This window comes from Oxyura jamaicensis, chromosome 5, assembly GCF_011077185.1.
Source record: "Oxyura jamaicensis isolate SHBP4307 breed ruddy duck chromosome 5, BPBGC_Ojam_1.0, whole genome shotgun sequence".
NCBI classification, from domain to species: domain Eukaryota; kingdom Metazoa; phylum Chordata; class Aves; order Anseriformes; family Anatidae; genus Oxyura; species Oxyura jamaicensis.
This window is the reverse complement of record NC_048897.1, coordinates 15,725,292-15,746,401: the sequence shown is the minus strand read 5'-3', so window position 1 is coordinate 15,746,401 and position 21,110 is coordinate 15,725,292. Positions and strand designations below refer to the sequence as shown.

The 21,110-nt window shown below is 34.4% G+C and overlaps 1 protein-coding gene across 4 annotated transcripts in view; it reads left to right on the top strand.

Annotated features, from left to right (window-relative positions):
* The window catches only part of FMN1 (formin 1), a 191,366-nt gene extending 176,771 nt beyond the window's left edge, over positions 1–14,595 (top strand). For all 4 annotated transcript variants that reach the window (XM_035326848.1, XM_035326849.1, XM_035326846.1 and 1 more), the window contains 2 exons: positions 4,479–4,563; positions 5,712–14,595. In XM_035326848.1, coding sequence (XP_035182739.1) covers positions 4,479–4,563; positions 5,712–5,756 — 130 coding nt within the window. In that variant the 3' untranslated portion in view covers positions 5,757–14,595. The remainder of the gene's footprint in view (positions 1–4,478; positions 4,564–5,711) is intronic.
* Positions 14,596–21,110: the final 6,515 nt, after the last annotated feature.

Sequence of the window (21,110 nt, the reverse complement as noted above, 5' to 3'; positions counted from 1 at the left end):
CATGTGGTACTGTGCCATCCTGCTCAGTATTACAGTTGACACCACAGGGTATATTGACCTCCTTTGCTCACTCTTGAATGAGAGTAGTGTTTCTTTTGAATGCATCCATATTGCAGCTGATCAGATTCTAAAGCTGAAAGGACTCGCATTCTTTAATTCTTCTTTTTTTCTACTCTGAAACACATTGGAACACCAAAAGCTGTTAGTGTTTAATGTCTTGGAATGGTAAGTAGACCTAGGTTATGTCACTCACTGATTAATTCTGCCCAAAATACAATGTGTGAGGAATATCTATGATTTTATTGCCTACTCTATTTGAGAAGATTATAAAACGTGCATTAGAAAAGCAAGTCTCCACTGAGATGACCCTGACAGAAGTAAATCTTCATCTGTTGTCTGTAAAGACAAGCTAGTCTTTACACGAGCTAATGTGTCTTCCTATGCTATTTTATACTGATACAGGAAAAAAATACATCTTTTTGTTGAGTCTGTTCCTTTGCATGTCTCTAAAATCTCCCTCGTGTTCATGGCTCTGTTCATGTGAGCTGCTCCTATGCACATTAATTCACACAACAAAAACTTAGAAGAAGGGGGTACATAGTGGTTGGTGCGATGTTTGGTTCATGTTTCTCAGCCTGTGCCTGCATGTTGAAAATTGTGAAGCTCTGTCTCAGAGCTCGATTCTGCTCCCGTTTCTCAAGGATGAGGCTCTTGAGGAGAATCTTTTCAGACTAATCATGTATATTAACTTAACTTTCCTAAATCTAGAGAATGTATTAGTACCTGTTGTCTTTTCTGCTGGTTATTGTACTGTCTTACTGATTTCCCGACCTCCTTGGGGAGCCCTTTTACTATGTAAAATTCTGCATCTTCTCCCAGCTTCTGTGTGGTGTTTCAAGTAACATGTAAGTAATAAATGAGCTCAAGTAGCATAAAGTGAGTAACAATTTTAAGTCCATATTTTGTAAACCTCACTCGTTTTCACTAAGAAACTAATTAGTACAGTACATCTGTAGTAAATGTTTCAGTAATGTTTTTAAAAGTCTTCTTAAGACATTTTGTTGGCCTTTGTATTTAACACAAGACTTCAAGGCATTCCTTCTATTTTCAAAAATTATTTTCTTTTTCATCAAATTTCTATAAAGTATACAATGCTAAAATTGGTTGCCTTCATTATCATCTAATATAACTGCAGTTACAACTAAGTAGGGAAATTTAACAGAATATTTATTTAACTTACATTTTGACTTTGTCACTTAGCTTTTGTTTTACTTCAACTTTCAACAAGTAGTTGCTGAAGAATTAAAAGTAGCTGAGGAAGTTATACTTTTGTAAGAAGTTAAGCAATTTACATCTATATAAATTTTCATAAACTGTGTCTATTACCTTGAACAACTTTATAATAGTAACTGAAAATAGTATCATACTGTGTGATATGTTTGCACATTGGCTAATGACATAATATGTGTGTCTAAGACAACATCAGAAAATAATTGGTAGTTTAGTTCTATACTTTCAATTGTACTTTATATGTAGTTCTCTCTGTACCTTATCTCTAATTTTACCTTTGATTTTAATATATTTCTGAAAGTATAATCTGAAAACCTGAAAAGTTTTTCAAATAAAGTTATACTATAATGATTTATACAAACATGTAATTATTTTTATTTGTGCTAGGGAAAGGTAGTACAAAAAAATAGTGAACAGCAAAGAGGCATACCAAAGTTTTATTAGCAAAAATTTTCTAGTCGCTAGATACTTGTTTTTTAAGCAATTTGTTTATTTTTACTTACCTGTTTCAGTAACAATGTCAGTCAAATGTAATGCACACATTCATTTTTAGATGAGTATAAAGGATATTGTGTGTTTTTAAGTTACATGTTCATTTCTAAGGTTTTTTCATGAAAGTGAAACAACAGAAAGGAATACAAAGATTAGACTTCTGCCGCTAAACAAATTGATTATTTTGAATTTGGATGGTTTTCAAACCATTTCATTTTTCTCATTTCAAGGACAGTGCTTCTGGACACAATAGCCAGTCCTGGTATCCTACCCATGTGTAACAAAGAATCATTATTATTTATGAGACACCTTTGCATTGTAGTGTTTCACTGATATAATTACTGAGCTAACTGTTTTGTTAAAACCAAACAATTTTATTTTTAAAATCCCAAAGAATTACATTCATCTTAAATTATGCACTTATGTTTCTGAGAATGCCTGCTAATCTTATCAGTCATATGTTAATGAAGTGATTTCTTTACTCCCTAGGAGACCAAAGAGTAATATATAATGTCTGTCATTTTTGTGAGCCAAATATCACATGATTCAAATCATGTTAGTAAGCTGGTTTATTTTTATTCTGTATTCCAAACTATTCATTCTATTTAAAAAATTCCAGGTTCCCTGGCAGTGGTGCAAGTAAGGAATAAAATACACAGAGCTACGCCTAAATCAGTGATGAGCATAATTTTTTTTTCAAGTCCAAAACTTTATAATCCCTAGAATTCTGCCTTCAGATGAAATGTAGACACTAAACATTTAAAAATTTTCAGAAAACACTCCTAGGAGTGAAGAGAATGTGATAGAAACTAAAAATGTGGTGGAAATAGGGAAGAGTTTAGAAATTGATCCCTCCATATGATTGTGCTAAACCTGAATACTGTCACTTGAAATGCATTATCATCTTTGCATAAACTTTTTAGCTGTGAGGAATGGCATGCTGTCTGGTGGCCACTGCCATCTATCATAAAGGAGCAAACTGTACTGATTAACAAAAAACTGTAAAAAGATGGAATGGTATGTTGCAGCTTAGTTGAGTTGTTTACTTGTGGAAACAGGGAAAACTAATTATGTTCTAAAAAGAGTGCAGATATGTTTAAAAATGTACAGAATAGTAATTTCATATTGGCGTATTTGAGGGTGTACTTACAGCTTGAATCAATGTTGTAGCTAAACAGAGTTGGAAATAAGATTACTTAAAGGTAGTGTAACTGTTTCCTGCTGTTCTTAAGAACTGAAAAGTGAGACAACACCAATAACTACCCAGGAGAAGCTTCTAAAATGCATACCTCAGACAAGGAATGTTAGTTTCCAACACTGAACTTTGATAAACACAATGAGGAACTTATGAATACATTCTGTATTTTTAAAAAGATGTCCAGAATCTGTTTTGCTGCTAGTGTTACAGCAAGGAAATACGTATCAGTAATTGCAGCTATAATCCACTTTCCTTTTTGCTTTTGTTCCAAAATTCCTCAAAAATTGAGTGTGTCGAAAGTAGCTTGAACTGGACATGGTATTTTAAATACTTTTTGACTGGCCATAACAATTATTTCTACTAGTGGAAAAAAATAAGAGAAGAAAATAATTTTTTTCACTTCCAGAGTGCCAAGAAATGTGTTGTTTATAGTAAAAGACTGATTTTGTGTGCAGTAGTGAAAACTGGGTTGCTGAGTTCTTGCTTGTAAAAACTGACTTGCAACTTCTTTCCCTCTACATTTTGTGTATAGAATTGTAAAGTAGGTGTCTAGAACATCAGCATTTTAAAGGCACTGGTAGCTGGCCAGATCCTGTCTCAGGAGTCCAAGGAATTTTCTTTCCTTTTTATCACTGTTTAGCACAACTTCCCCTGCCCTTTCCTCTTTGTAAGATGAGAATGAAGTCCGCTTTTGTTAAAAAAAGACTTGTTTTGTCCGCTTCTGTTTCTCCTTTTTCTCTTGATAAAACTTCTGATTGGGTTCTTCTCATTGAATCCCAGCAGAAACAAAGGATTTAGGGTCTGCAAGACCCTAAGAGCAAAAGGCAAGAATAGAAATAATGGAATCAGACGTGATCCTCTTTCCTCTGATCTCAGCAGTGCATTTAGTAGACTGGTCTGTAGCTGTACACAAGACTGCCTTAACTATCCATAGGCAAGAACCTCTTCTCAATTGCCTCTGCTCCTATCACCACATCAGTGAGAATGGGCAGGCAATTCCATGTAAAGCAACAAGGAAAACATTAAGGAAAAAACTGGCAGATGCTTTCACTTCAAAGTTTTCAAAGGAAATCAAATGTGTAGCCTGGCAAATGGCCCACTAAAATAGTATATACTATATATACAAAAGATCTAGCCAGCTAGCTTGTGGTTTGTTTTTTTCAGAGGAGTATCTTGCCTTCATACTGCAGCTGTCTTGGTGAGAAAGATATTCCATAAAACCCAGATCCTGCAAGAAGGGAGAAATTGTTTGCCTAGTGGGGTTTTCAGTGAGCAATGCAGACAAACTGTGCTTTTGATTTTCTCTTCAGTTGAAAATGTACTCTGTTCTACTTTTTGGTACTTTACAAAGTGCCTTTGAGTAGTAATTAGCATTTTGTTTGGCTAATGTGCCTAAAAAAGTTGGTGGTGATGGTTCTTACAGATAAAGTATGTAACAAGCAGAGCAGTTTTAATTTCTTTGAACCTAATGATGTCTTTTGTACGTATCTTGTTTCAGAATTAAAGTGGCTCAGCAATCAGTAAGCAAGTTGACTGCAGAGAAGAAAGTTGAAACAAAGAAAATCAATCCTACAGCTAGCCTGGTATGATGTGTTTCTCAGCATGACATTCAGAATGTTTTTTGTGACACTGTTCTTGTCATTCAGGATGGTGGTGGGTTTTTGTTCTTGTTGAAGTGTGATATAGTATGCTTTGACAGTTTAAGTTGCAGGTTGTTACTCTTCCCAAAGAAAAGTCTTTAGGCTTATGCCCTACAGTAAAGCCCTACAATAATTAAAATGAAAGCATGGTTTAGATGTTAGAACCTAAGCATGGTTCTGCTGTTTGAGATAACAAAGTACAATGAGTGCTGCTTTTCTGGTTATTTCCCCTCTGCCACTAAAGTCTCTTGTATTTTCTTTCATGCTATGTAGTACATTGGGGCTCACTGTATATATTTGCCCAATGGGCAAGTGTCTTCTTCAAAACCTTACAAAATGTTGTTTGCTCTGTCGAATAATGGTAGAAGGGATTGAATCCCCATTTTGTTCCTTGCTGTTTCCTAGTTTTTTTCATAGGTAACAAAATAGGACTAGTAATTGACAGAATAGATAAAAATGTTTTTTATCTATATGCAAGGCAAAGAGGTTAGAGTCACATTTCTTAAACTATGGGATGTGAGAGACCAAGAGAAGGAAATGTTCATGAAGGAATTGGTATATTATTTCCATTCCTAACACAGCGTATTAATTGCAGGACAGGCGGCAGAGGTATGATTGACTTTGTTGGGAAGAGGAAGAGGTCATTAGGCAACACAATCTGCCTAATGCTAAATTAGAGTCTTTTTGTCAGCAGAAACCATTCTGGACAAGAGAAGGTATTAAGAGTCACAGTAGAAATGTATCTAGTTTTCTCTAGCTGCACTAGTCTTCATAGAGATGCTGATTAGTGGGGGTATTTTTAAAGGCACACTCTATTTGACAACTGTGTAGCTAAAGCAAGCTTTTCCTGCAGTAAGGGGCAAGTGTTTCTCTACAGTAAGTAATGCAGTGGTTGAGAGCCTCCCTTGAGTGTTGCAGGAGGGTTCTTTTTTTTTCCTTTTTTTTTTTTTTTTAATTAAGAAAAACTCTAATCTGCTGTGACTCATTCAGTACTTCTCAGTATTCTAGACTAAATGCTTATGGCAACTTGAGAGAAGATGGAAAATTAGAGGAAAGAATGATAATAAAGCACTTTTTTTTAAAAAAAACAGAAAGAAAGACTACGTCAGAAGGAAGCCAATGTGACTGCCAACTGAGAGAAGAAAGATGAAAATGATAGTGTGTCTTAATACTTTTCATGATGCTTTGCTACACCCGTGGCCCAGGGAGCACCTTATGTTAGCTATTGAATTCTGCTTTGCTGATCTATTCTGAGACAATACACTAAAGATTTTTCACTTCCTTCAAAGGAGTTTCTTATTTCAGAGGAAGCAATTCTAAGATGTTTTTTTACTTGGGAACTCAGAGTGATTTTCTGTAATTCTTCCTCACATAGCTTAAAATGCATCTGGTTGTTAATGGTTATTTAAAGTACTCTATATGTAATGCAATAATATGGAAAAGCTAAACTGAGAATTTTGGATGCTGGGTTAAGTAATGACTAACAACCTGTAGGTTATTTACAGGGCTTTGTGTAGATTAGAGCAAATATGCCATTCCGCTCACAAAGGACTATTATATAATATTTTTTTGTTTACTTCAGCAGTAAGTAATTTTACAGTGTCTTGATTATTGGATGCACCTTTCTAAAATTGATTAAATATAGTTATAGATTTATTCTGTATTTTACTATAAATATTTTTATAGAAGCCTCAGCTTATGCCACACATTGAAATGTAAGCAATATTTTGCACATGACAAAGAATAGCTTCGGATTCTTTATCTGTATGATCAATGGCATAACTGATTCATTATTTTTATGGTTTTAATCTAACATTTCCTAAATTCTGAGCTCCAAAAGAAAAATGATTAAGAAGTATATTTTTATTTCAGTATGTATTGAAACTACCAATTCCATAAAATGATGTCTTTATTATTCATTTAACTAAAATATAACTGTGTCTCCATGAAGCTATACACTTGCCATTTAATCTCTGGCTTTCAATTCTATTGAAAGCTTCCTTTTAAAAAATTAATAATTCTCTCTAACATATATTTTGCAGCCTGGTCTTGTCATGCTATATTTATATGAAGAATGTATCCAGAATATATATATATATATATATATATATATAAAATACAATTTTAAAAGTAAAACTCAAGGAAGAAATAAGAGTTTGCTGTCATCCTGTAACATTGTAATCATTGTCTGTGAAGTAACAGAGCCTGAAAAAAATCCACCGAACATCCACTGTTACTTGAAGATTCTTACTGCATTTTAAGGATTCAGACTCCTAGAAGTAAAGATCTTGAAGCAGAAGTTAATTCAACATAAAACAGAAAATTGACAGTTAAATACAAGCATGATAATGGCCTATAAATAGGAAGAACAAACCGGAGAAAATATGCTTCTGCTTTTGTCCCTAAGAGAGAAATCCCCCTTCTTTATGATAATGGTATCTGAAATTGGATAGGAAGACAAATTAGGTAAAGAACCAAGTACAAAAGATACCGTAGGGAAGGCATTAGTCCTTTGAGTTAGTAAACAGAAAGGATACACATGAGACAATTTCATCAATAGAAATGAACACTCATTGCTCTGTTGTTGGTGGATGTAGCTTGAAGATTTCATATATTACAGGTTTCTTAAAGGAGTCTCTCCGTCATTCTTGCATACATAAAAATAAGGAAATCAAGAATGCCTGGTATGTTTTGGAGTTTCTAGCTGCTATGGATATACTTGAGAAGTGTAAGTGTAATTCTTATGAAAACAGTCAATAATAGACCAACAAAAATAAACTAAGTTTTAGTTCCACTATTCCCATTGCAGAAAAATAAATTACAAAGATTTAAATTTGGTTCTATGATTCCAAGTTTTCTGTCTTTTTCCAGATAGATAAAGTACATTTATTTATTTCCAAAATTATCAGTGATAAACAACAGGAGCAATAATGCTTATAACAACCAAAGAACAAGAGCAAGCAAGGCAATTCTGATGAGTCTTTAAGCAAACAACTGTTGAATTTTGATATGGTTTTCTATCACGAAGATAGTGTATATTGCAATTTGAATTAATTGGGAATTTTTCAATGAAATGATTTATTTGGAATACTAATCAACAAGAGTAACACTGTTTGTGAAAAAGGATTGATCTTATAAACTCTAATTAAATATATATTATGGCAAGAAGATTTTAAATTACTGAAATAGCCTGTTTCAAAATTTCTATATGTGAAGTTTCATTTTTCAGTTCAAACTGACTTTTCATTTTGAAATGTTGAAAAATGTATATAAAAAGGGATTAAAATTAAAAATTTTGATGTTAAGCATTCCTTGATCAGATTTATAATTCTTTTTTTTTTTTTTTCATATTATTAACTAGCCAAAGTTTTAAGAATTCAGGCTATTTTTCATAAGGCTTCAAAACTTATGTAACACAGAGGCATTATTTCTTCCTTATGTCCAGTTGTTGCAACCTTTCTCTCAAGATGGAGGTTTAGCTTACAATTTCACCAGTGACTTAAGTTGTCTACTAGTAGTTACACTGTTTTTAACTGAAATAGAAAAGAAGTGCATCTAGAGCATTTGATTCATTCTCTTACTCAAGACTTTAAGACTCTTGGATAGAATTCATCAGCTAAATATCCCACTGAAACCCCGACAGGTACCCAGAGGTGTCATCAAACCATGACTGATGGTATACTTGCTGACCTTAACTAATTGAATTAAAGAAGAGATATTAACAGATATTACATACTGTGTAAGCTGTTAAATTATGAAATGCTTAGGTGCTGCAGACATAACAAATAGGCATCAACCAGCATTCATCTTGAGGTCATCAAGTGTCATCAAATGTTATGTTTTAAGCTTAAATTTACTTTGGTGCCTGACTTTACCTCGATCTTTCTAATTTGAGGGGTGAAGACAAGGAGGACAGAAAGGGAAAAGAAAGAAAATAAAAAGACAAAAGGGAACAGAAGTCTGGTAAATATCTACATTGTTGTCAAGGAAGTAAAAGTAAAGAATGAACTAAATTAAGCCAACCAACTGTAGCAAGGCAGTTACCATTTTCCAAGCTAGTTAATTTAAAATACCTCTACACAACACGGAATTTGCTTCTATGACCACAAAGTACATCTGTCTTGAGAATTTTTGTTTTGCTTTGTTTGTTTACTGTCCTATTATTGCCAAGCTTCTTACAGTCTGTTAAGCAAAGCACTGTTAAAACCTGTGTTGCTCAGTAGGTGCTTCTTACACAAAAAATGGTATGTATACATTGCTAATTTATAAACTGGATTATCAGTTTGCTAATGAATTATTTTACTAATGAATTAATTTACTAATTAAGAACTCAATTTAGGTGAGTAAATCTCTAATTTGTGAAGTGCTGTTTAATGTATTTACAATGTTAGTACTTACAGTAAAATGAAAGAATTTTTAGCATCTTTGAGATATTTTTACAGTATAAATTATATTTTCAAGGTGTTTTTATTATTCTATGAGAACTACCCAGGTGTTTTGCCATGACTGATATGTATTTTACCATGTGCTTTATTTTAAGGTTGTAAGTGTATAGCTTGAATAATATATATACTTCTGTATTTAACTTAGACATTTTTTCAGCAAAACAGAAACTGTGTGTTCTTCGGTTTCTGTACATATGGGAAATTAAAGTCCAGTGGTTGGAATATTCAGAAAGCAGAGAGAAAAATAATTTAGCATCAGCACTTCTAGGAAGAATTAAGCTTATACAGGATTTCAAAATTTCTGAATTGCTGAGGATATTCCTCCAACAGCCAGGGTATCCCTGACCAGTCTATTTTTTTCTACATAGAACATGAATAAAATATTCTGTTTTCCATATGATGGACAGGATTCTTACTGCCCTGATATTCTAGTAAATTGGTAGCAGTTTCTTCCTCTGATCTAAACAACTTTCCTACCTGATGAATATGAAGCAGTGGAAGACTGTATTTATATTGATATGATGATGCCTTAATCTTGTGTGGGTGTGAAATTTCTGAAACATCCCAACAAGTAAGAAATACGTATCTCATTACAGCACTGATGTGTTTTTGAAAATCCAGCTCCATAGTCTGTGCTTAGGCACCAGGCTAATATTAAAGTGTCAGGAAATCATATCCATCTAGTTTTTGCTTGTTCATGGCCTTGTCTGGATCTTGTTTAATTTTGTTATGGATCTCACTCGTTATTTATTCATTCTAAACTTCTTTAGACTTTATTAATTTATGATAATGTGTTTCAGGATTTGCTGTCTAGAGAGTTCTCTTTGGCTTTTCTCCTATGAAGATAAGCCTATATATTTGCATATAAATGTAAAGATAGAATGTTAAGAGATAACTTGATTGTAGTCAATGTGTTGCTTCAAAGAGGGAAAATATTAGGAACTAAGTGGCTCTTTGAGCTAGCAAGGAAAAATATCACAAAACAACAACAACAAAAAACAACAAACAAACAAAAAGGTCTGAAAGTTAAAAACAGAAGAGAAAATAAACTCAGAAGTAAATTCCAAACTGTTAGTAATGAGCCTAGGTAACCACAGAAAGAAGTTAGCAAAGGTAGTTGTGTTTTGTCCATTCTTCTCCAATGCTTTCAAATCAGGATGGACAATCTTCCTGAAAGGTTGATGTAGTCTAATGCAAATTACTGGACTCAGCTCAGATGTGCTAAGCTGAATCCCATGTACATTGACTTTCCAGATCACATAGTCCCTCTCAACAGAAAAATCTAGAAGTATGTCAAAAGACCCAATAAAATAATATTTTGTCATCTTTAAAGAAAAATATTCATATCCAAGCAACTCTTTGTTGTGATTTTGAATTTAAAATATCACAAGCAGTGTGGTGTAGAACATAATGCAGGGAACGATTCTCAAATCAGCAATCTAATACTGAGGAAATAGAAAGCCTTTTCATAGAAGCTGTTACTATAAGTGCTTATACACAAGTAATTTTATGTATATGAGTATTCTTGCAGACCACAGATAAAAATATCTGTAGAGGACATTATGGGGTCATGGAACTGAACAAAATCTCTTTTTGAATCTTGTCATGAGGATTATCCTGAGCTGTCCCTGTATGGGATGCGGATTTCTTTTCTGTAGTGGGATCTGCTTCAATGGCTAATTGGAGCTCTGTTAGCTTTTGGAGGATGGAGGTTGAGGTTGTTTGCATGGAATATTTGCCATTGGCCATCAACTCCTAAAACCACAGCTGCTGTGGAGTTACACTGCAGTACAATTTCCTGAGCCAAGATTGCCCAAGGGGCTGCTGGAAGGGGAACTGGAAAATGCAGTCAAGGGATATACATTTTCAAAGGGGAAAGAGATCATAGTTATATTTCCAGATTAAAGTAGAGGCTAGCAGACTCTTGCAAAATAGAATAAATTTTGTATGTATTCTTTAATTAGGCTATGTGGATTTTCTGAAATTCTACATTCATATATGAATTTAATTCTGTGCCTGTATTTTTGTTTTTTATTGTTCATATAATTTAATATGAACAGGATATTTTCTTACTCTTTTACTGTGCTGTGACCGCTAAAAGGTTGACTACAGTGAAAACTGTTGAGAGATCCATTAACAAGGTGCTGACAGGCAGTTGCATTTCAGGTTTCCATGTATTGCCCTGACAGGAATCTTCATATTTTCCTAAGGGTAAGAATTTAGCAGCCACACCACCTGAGTTTTCAGCCTTGTTTAATCATAAACAGGTAGTTGTAGCTTAAGGCAAATGATGCTGCCAGATTTTGTCATTACTGATAACTATTGTTTTCATTGCAGTTATAAGTTAACTGGGGCACTGTATAATCCTGAAGATGAGGGTGGGATGTTTTTGTGACTCCTAATGAATTGTAATGTACTTGATAAACGTAAAGTCCTAAAGAGTATTGACACGGCCGCAGATTCATGTACTATATTGACTCTGGCATACCATACAGCATCCTTATAGGTTAAGATACAGTGACTTTAAGGAAGAGGAGTTGTAATATCTGTTCACCATTGAAAAGTTTTTAATCATTTTTAGAATCTGCAGCATAATTTTGGTCAATCTTTTGTGATGTGAATTACTCATTAAAAACTCCAAATGATACATATGCTTTCTCCCAGAAGGATCAAGCTTGTAGTTCTAATTTTTCACTTTCTTATTTGGCATGCTGTAAATACATTCCATTGTTGCTGGGCAAATGCTCATCCCATGCAACCATGCAGAGATAACATGTTACAGAAACTGCATAACTGTGTAGAAATCAGAAAATGTGATTCTCTTTCCTGCTGCCTGAAGCATCTATAATCAGCAAATTAACATATTTATTGTATGGCACCTGCTCCTTATTTCTTAGCCAGTTGTAGTTTAAGGAATGTATTTCCATTAGCAGCTAATGACTATGCACTGGGTAAAAGCCATGTTCTTTTTATAGTTTTTTGTTCTTTTTTTGTTTTTTTTTGGTTTGTTTGTTTGTTTTACTTTCTTAGAGTAAACTTTTGTGGTGTGAGTTTATTCAAGACTAGGTGGAAATATACCATTTCATACAAAAAATAGAGCAAGATCACACAGTTCTATACTTCTTTCAAATCTGACAAGAAGGTGAAGGAACAAAACTGTGTTGCTGTTTTGTTTTGTTTTTCCATTCTGTATGAAAACTGTCCTTCTTCTGATTCTTTTTCATTCCAGTTGTTCATTTTGTGTTACAGTCTAGCGTGTTTTAGGAAAGCTGTAAAGAAACTAGAAGATTCAGGTATGAATATCATTCCTTAAAGATTCCCTGTAATGTTCTAATTCAACAAACTGGCCTGAGGAGCTCCTGTCCTATTCCCCACTCTCCTTGTTTTATCAAAAGTAAAATCACATAGTTACAAAACTACTTGCTAAATGTCCAAGAAAAACTCAAGTATTGGGTGAAGAGAGCTCATTTAGCTTCCAAACCACAGTAAAGACTTACTCAGCTTTACTGAGCATGAATTGAACCTTAGTAATTCACCTAAACAGCTTCAGTTTCAAAGGGTTAGACAATCAGTACAATGTTTCATGCATTTCTGTTCCTTATTGTTTTACATCAAGAAAGCCTGTCTCTAAGTAGGAGGCAGAACTTGTGCGTTTAATTATGTAACCAAGGCTTTTGCTCTATTTTAGACCAAAGGTATGTGTGATATCAGAATTCTATCTGAGTGTCTTTTGCATGTTTTATACATATTTTCACTCACTTATCAATGGGCCAAATAAAAGGACTCTGTAACATACCTGAAAACAAAGAGGCTGGTAAAAATGCCATTAAAAATATACAAAGCTCACTCTTTCTAGCTGATTTTGATTCTGGTTTGAAGAAATCCATCCTCATTAAATTTCCTATTGAAGTGTTGGGATTTTGTTAGTTTGTTTTAATTCAGATAGGATTTTATATCAGATAATCAAGCCAGCTTGTCTTGCACAAGCTTCTATGGGGCCTTGAGTACTAGCCAGGCTAAATAATCCATGTGCATGCTCAACAGGTCTAATCTGCTAGCTACTGTAGCATGATCAGCATAGTTTCATCTGCAGATAGCTTGAAAAAGGGAAAAACTTGAGAGGGTTTTCAGGTGTCAAGTTCAGAAAAGATACATCAAATGAAGTGCATTCTTGTCATATTGCACTGGTTTTGAAATGTCATTGTTATCTCTTGCAAAGGAAGATAAAGATCATGCTCCATGTAAGGATAAGGACTGTTTACAAGGAGTGAGGAAAAGTGCTATTTCTTGTACAAGTCCTCAGCAAAGCTGTGAATATGCAGCTAGTAGCTGGCAGCATGTACTTTTACAGTTTTTTTGAAAATACGTATTTGTTTTAATGGCACTGTTTTTCAGGTATAGAACAAAAGCTGCCCCTGTCCAGGAAAACTACAAGCAAACCATATGTACTGTGAGAGCAGAATGAGTAAAATTTTAATATCATACAGGGCAACATAAAAAAGCCACATCTAATTTTCAAAAGTAACTTCAGCACATTGGAATCATTCAGTGAGTCTTAGGCTTCTAAGTGCCCCAGTCTCTTTGAAAAGATGATTTAAACTTCAGTGTTTTGATTTTGAAAATACAACCTGTCATTTCATATAGAATACCACTCAGCTATTACTTTCTGAAGTACAAAGCTAAAAGCTTAGCCATGTTCAAATGTACAGGAAGCAAAAATAAAGAAAGATTATTTTGGGGGGAATCAGAGTTGGCCTCTATAAAGTGTTTTTAGTAGGATTATAGTATGATTTTCGACTTCTATTTAGTTATTTTGAGATTTTTTTGTTTTCCTTTCCAATCAATTTGAGTTGAATAGTTGCACTGTTGAACATTATTGTTGTTGGTACTCTTCCCTCTCTTCTCTCCATCTGACTCAAAAACATCAAAATACAGGCCTCTTTGGCTCTCTAACTTCTCTTTGAAGACATAGCAAAATGGCAAATTCTCTTGTAATGCTATTAATATCCTGTGTGTACCTAGCAAGTTTCACAGATACAACAGGGTTTAGTCTCGTGTCTGCATGTGATTTGCTTTAATAAAATCATAGTTTTGCCTTTATGTTAACACATACACTCAGCAGTAATATATTTGCTGTCATTTGAATTGAGCTCAATGTTGCACTTTTCATACCACAAAATGTACTACAAAATGGAATATTAGTATGGTTTAGTATATTATTTTCAGAAATTTAAGTCCTTTGAGTAGTTCTTGGGTAAATATGTTATAAATACCCACAAAGAATAAGCTAAATAGATTCAGGTGCTTTTTCATCTCTTTACATTGTAATTACATATATGTGTGTGTGTGTATATGCGCACGTGTGCGTGTGTGTTTTTACTATGTAACTGAAAGTTTAATTTTCTCAAAAACAAAATGTGCACATTATCAACTTTGTAAAAGTTATTGTAATGGAATTGAGTATTTATTTTTAAACGAAATTCTTAAGGACCTATTGTCTGTAAATAAAAGACTATATTTTCCTCCTCTATTTTTGTTCGTCTTATCAATTGTATTTAAAATTTCTGTGTAAAATATATTATTGAGATACTGTAGGTTTTACTCTACTTTACTGATCCAGTTAATATTCCAGATTCAGTGCACTTGTTAAAAAGATACATAGTATTTTGGAGATCTGCAAAGCATTAAAATAAGTAGGTTACAGATGCAAAGTTGTTGAAGATATTTTAATAAATGTTTGGGAGGATTGTGTCTGAAACAATGTGCACACATTTCTGGGGATGTGGATTTCCTTTAGTTCTCATGCTACTTTTGGCAACTTGTCACATACATAATATTGAAAAGCCCTTAAATTACTTTCAATAAATCAAAGCATGCTGCCCACAAAATAATATTAAAATAGTGTCTCAAAGGATGTATCCTTCATGTCTCCAGACACTAATATTTGAGCTCCATTAACTAAGAAAAAAATGTAAATTACATTATCATTTTACCTATATTTTACTGTTAGTTGTATTACTCTAGATTGATAGCCTAGGAAACCTTACTGTAGATCATTATGGATATTTTTTTCCAATTTCTCTAAAGCCAGAATAGGAAACAGCTGCAATTTATAAATAAAATTATGGAGTAATTTCATGACCTTTTGGGGAGTACAGAAACTGGAAGCGTCTTTGCCAGGATGCTAGGCAACTTTCTGAAGACTGGTATATTTGAAGTGGGATTGGCATCATGTATCACATAAATAAATAAATAAATAGAAAGTGATTTGTTAGATGTTTCTGAGAACAGCATAAGTGTGTTAGAAAGTTGTTACCAGAGGGTTGGAGTGATCATGTCAATGGAGAATAAGACAGAGATACACTATGAAGGGCCTTGAAAATGATGACAAACTATTTGAGTTAAAAAGAGGGAATCAGTGGTGATACTCAACAAATCTATAGTGATGTGATCAAACAGTGGTTTTTTTTGTTTGTTTTGTTTTGTTTTTTGTTTGCTTTTTTTGTTAGTTTGTTTTTAAAAGCTGCATTTATCATCACAGGATAGACTGAAGAGGACAAGAACCTGCATAAAGGTTTCAGCTATGTAAATGATCAAGAATATAGAAATAATCAAGATTTAGGCATTAACCAAACATGAAGAAAGGTTTACAATCCACTTCCTGTAGAAGAGAAGGGACACATGGGTATTGCGAAGATATTACAGATGCTTGAGTTACCACAGTGAGAAACATGTTAGAACTATCTATATAGACACTGAACAGTTAAAATACATGTATAATGATCATCCTAATAAAAATTAGCTAGGCCAAAGTAGTCCAACTTAGAGAGACACTTGCTGTCTTTCATTCTCTTATTTTTTTATTGTCTAGTGTCTTGATTGTTTAACACAATGAAATGGTGTGTTGCTGTAGAGACAGATGTTGTAAACTTTTTTGCTTGGAATGATACACCAAGATCTATTTCACCTTTAGAGTTATAGAAAAGTGTTATTTCATAAATACAGAATAAATTTATGGTAAACTATTGTTAAATGCTGTAATTGTTGAATTGTCTTCTTCTAATTAATAGGCAGATAAGATTTAAACAATGCGGTAAGTTCAGAGATGCACCATTTCATACCCGTAGATGTTACAACTATTTATCCATGGGTTAAAATTGTAGATAAAAGTATGCAATTTATTCCTAAATTATTTTATTTATAAATATGTAAACATATTTATAAATTTGTACTTATGTATTATGTATGTGTGTGTGTATATATGTATATGTATATATATACACTTCTAACAGAAGCTATGCTATTTATATGGCTGAAGAAATTGATCCAACCATAGATCTAATTTAAATATACGTATACTTCACTAACATATGGTAAAATTTTCATATATCCATTGTTTTAGGAAGAGATTGCACAAAATAAAAAGCTGGAATACTGTAGTTATTGAAATAATTTAAAAGCAAATGAGCTGATGACAGTAGAATTTTAGATTAACTTCTGAGAAAACTTTAATCAAAGCAGACTGGTGATTTCTTTGTGTAACCTCTTTCATGAGACAAGGTGCTTTGCAAAATAATGAAATTAACAATGCAAATATTGATGAATACACCAGGTCAAACAAAGCAGTCCTTGGTCTTGAGAGGCCCAGTACCGTGAGTCAACAAACCAAGGGATTCCAGATGCAAAGAGAACAAGATACAGAGACAGCTAAATAGGATATGCCTTTCACTTTGTGCTGGCTTCTTTGGAAGGATGAAAAACTGTGACAGTTGGCAAGTCCTGGTTTTCTGCATGTTTGCTGCTTTTCATTGGCTTTATTTGCTTTAGGGTTTTTTGTTTGTTTGTTTTGCATCTTGCAAACAACCATAAATGTGTCCAGTCTTTTCTGTATGACAGTGGATGCATAGGCTTCAGAAGCTTCTGGTTTCCATATAGGTTAATGTATTGGCTGCTGCTGGAAGTAATACTAGCAGTTGTTCTCATACAGGTAGTCCCCACACACTTAAGAAAATTTAGGGATTTTCAAGTTTGGTCTTACAGTACTGTATTATCTGTCTCTTATGAGAGAAACAGGCTCCACAGATCACAGCTGAAGACAGTATCAGAAGAAATGAGTGGTGATTTAACTTTCACAACTTATTCTTTTTGAGTGAAATTGTTTAGGCATGCTGGGCCTTCATAAAAACCCTCTGCAACTTCTTAAAAAGAATGTGAGGAGTGAGTGAGGAATAATTTCTTCATTCACAGTGTTACAAGATTATTATTTTCTCTCTCTCTCTTTTTTTTTTTTTTGGCACCGTGTCCTTTCTGTAATACATTGCTGTCTTTCTCTTTCTGTCTCCCTGTTTAAGAAATCCTTGTTAATTGAATGTACATTCATCCATCTCCTACATTTGTTCATTACTAATGATGAAATGTATTCAAACTCTAAATGCCAGGACTGCAATAAGCGATTAAACCTTTTGAAATGATTTATGAAATCAACTCTACTAATAGATCTGCTAAATTCTCAGCCAGGTTATTAGATCATAGAATCATTAAGGTTGGAAAAGACCTCCAAGATCATCTGGTCCAACCATCATCCTACCACCAATGTCACCCACTAAACCATGTCCCTAAGCACCATGTCCAGTCTTTTCCTTAAACACCCCCAGGGATGGTGACTCCACCACCTCCCTGGGCAACCTGTTCCAATGCCTGACTGCTCTTTCTGAGAAAAAAATAATCATACTTATAAGATTAATCATACTTATAAGAATTTGTATTAACGCTTAACAATTTTTACTTCCAACTCTACTAGTCACAGAGTCAGGGACAAAGCCTGCTACATGGTTCATAGCTAATCAAAATAGTGCCAATCAACCACTGAGAACTGTACAATTATGTACATAGAAAAGCAGTAGAATTTAAAACTAATGTCTTGATGAAAAGCTTGAGCCATAAATGACCATAGGGTGATGTGAGTTAAGACCTTCTTCAAAAGACCAGATATGTGACTTAAGGGAAACATAAAATGTTGGTGCCTACTTTTCTATCTTCCATTTCTCATTAACCTCAAAAGAGGGCAAGATGATGCTCTTTGCTGATCCTACTCACAGTGTCAATAGGATTATTTTGTGCCATGCATTTGCTATGAATCAGACAGAAGTGTGCTGTGCCTTTTTTTTTTTTTCCTTGAGCATTTTTGATTTCCATTGAAGTATTGATGAAGGCTAGCAGTGCTAACTTTTTTATGTGATTTAGAGCAGTCATAATCACCCTGTCTTTGAGAGATGATATGATGCAAATGTTCAGAGGAGGACGTGCATTCATGATGTGGGATAATAGAGTTTTAATGATCACAAAATGCTTTTGATGTTTGAGATGGATGAATTCCCAAAACATTATTTCTCTTAGAGCCTGAAGTACAGTAATTTTAAAGATTCATTTTTTGTTGTTGTTGTTGTTGTTGTTGTTGTTTCTTAAGTTCTTTGAATTTGAAAGGAAAGCACAATGTCAGATATATCCTCTGACCACAGAAATTAGTTGCTGGAGAGATGAGAATTAAAGAGAGAAAGAGAAGGTGTTTCACCATGTGAATTTTGCCCTCTCTTTTTTTCTTGATTTAAAATCATAATCAGAAGCTTTCATATAATAATCATTTCCCCCCCCCTATGCTTTGATGATGCATTCCAAAGCTCCAAAATGATGCAGATCAACGAAGGTGGAGTTCTGAGACTGCTTCATGTACACACTTCTGAAGTCATCAACTTTATGGTTTATGTACAGTAACCTATTTTGGAAGTTTTAACAATATCAGAAGAATACATCTTTGTACTCATACACCATGTCCTGACAACAAAAAGAATGCCTTGAGATTTTAAAAGAAATTTCCCATCTCTCTGGTCTTAAGTATCTTCTAAAGTATCAAACCAAATCCAACCTCAAGTTTATTGTGAAACAATTGCATAAGCAAAAAATGTGAAGGGAAATCAGTTTCCAGAAGCTGAGAAAAGAGTTAAGATTCTTAAAAAGGGAACAGATTGCATGTAAGGCTAAAGATCCTATTCAAAGCCAGGCAGAAAATCTGGATGTATTCCAAAAGATTAATATACATTCAAAATAAACTTGCATCTCACTGTGAGGCTAGCATGTCCTTTCCTTGAAGCAGTATTGAACAGCTGAGAATCATTCACCTTACTTCTTTAACAGATATTTTTTGAGGGAAAAGGGGCAAAGACAATACTGATTTTTAAGTAATGTAAGCACAAGAAATCTGATGCCAAACTGCCCTTTTTGCTCCTGGGATTGTGTTGAGCTAATTCCCAAGGCATCCTTCTGAAAACGTATCCTTTGGATTAAAAAAAAAAAAAAAAAAAAAAAAAAAAAAGGTAAAAAACCCACCCTCTTGAATCCTGCTGTTTTAGTTCCCTGTGTGAATCTTATGGTTTGATTTAGGAATGTGCTCCTTGGTTCCCATGTGCATTGTTGCTGTAGTATTTACTTTGGAAGGAAAAGTGAGTATATGGTTCACGCCTTAACCTTGTCAAGCTTTCCCCTTACCAACTTGAACTGACACCATAGAAATTCTGAAAAGAAAGGCCACAGCCAAAATTAATCATAAACATTAACCATAAAATATTACTCTTGACCCTACCAAGGGGCAGACCTCTAGGAATAACATCCTGCTCCTTAAGAAAATAACATCCCTCTCCAACTGAGAGGAGCAGACGGTCTCGTCTATGCATGACGGACGTGTTGACCTGTGCCTCAGGGAGTAACATCCGATTTCAACTCAGAGGGTAATAAGCACTCCAGGTCTTGCATTGTGGAAGTCCATCCCCAGACATACCCCCACAGATAAGCTCTGGCAACTTCTGCCTTCTGCAAAAAAAGTCCCATCTGAGGTTGCACTATAAAGTTAGGGTTTTTTGCAAGGCCAAACAGACTAAGGCTGACACTAGAAAAATTAGAGCTGCCACCCCAGCTTCCAAGCTGTTTTGACCAACAATGAGCCTTGATGAAAGCCTACAGTCTGTTGCTCCTTAATAACATTTCATATGAATAGATACTATGCTTGGTTTATTCTTAGAGGCACAATCCACAGATCAGAGAAGCTATTTAGGTTGCATCAGTCAGCATGCTTCTCAGCAGCAAATTGATTTAATGCAAGCCTCAGAAATCTGAGAAACCCAGAACCAAAATTTGATGCCTAATGCTATTTTTTATTTGGAAAAGAAATAACAGATCAAATAACAACTTCACTGAAAAGTCACTGAAAATGAGACTTAAGTGCTTCAATCAAGCAAGACCTACAACGCTGAATGAAGCATTTTCTGAATATCACAAATAAAATAAAAATCCATGAATGGAGCAATAAACCAGATCAGTCCCCAGGAGAAGTTGGTTGTACTGGTACTGAGAGCAACAGATTAAAGCAGCAAACTGTTGAACTTAATCAAGGATACACTGCAGACATATTTCTGATATTGCACTCTTCCCTGAATTCATCCTCTTGCCAGCAAGGGGATGCCAACAAGATTCAAGTAGCACCAATACTCACTTTTCAGAGGGTTCTCCTCAGCATAAAAGTTCCTTGCTTCAGCATCACTTCACCAAGTGATTTTCTTCTTCCTATTTCCAATATATCACCCCCGATGGAAGCTGAGCTGCCTGGTGGGACAGGCAGGTTAAGTAAAGAGAGAACTGGTGACAGAATTCAATGTCATTCCTAAATGCTGGAACACTCAACAGTATGATGTAATCTTCATAGAAGATTAAAGGAAAATTTCCCTGATAACCCTTGTATTTCCCTGTACTGGGACAGAAAGCAAGGTTTGTCCCACCCATTGAGTGATTAGTTAAAGAACATACTTAGAGCTTTTGCAGTTATATTACTACTGGTAAATGTGTTTGTGAGGTTAAAATTTATCTGAGGTCTATCTGCCACACAGAAGTGCAGATAGATAGACCCCCTGTAAGCAAATGTGACAGATTCACTGCCACAGAGATGGCAGAGATTCATGCAGTGAGATCTGCTTGGAAAATGCCTTAATGTTTCCACAG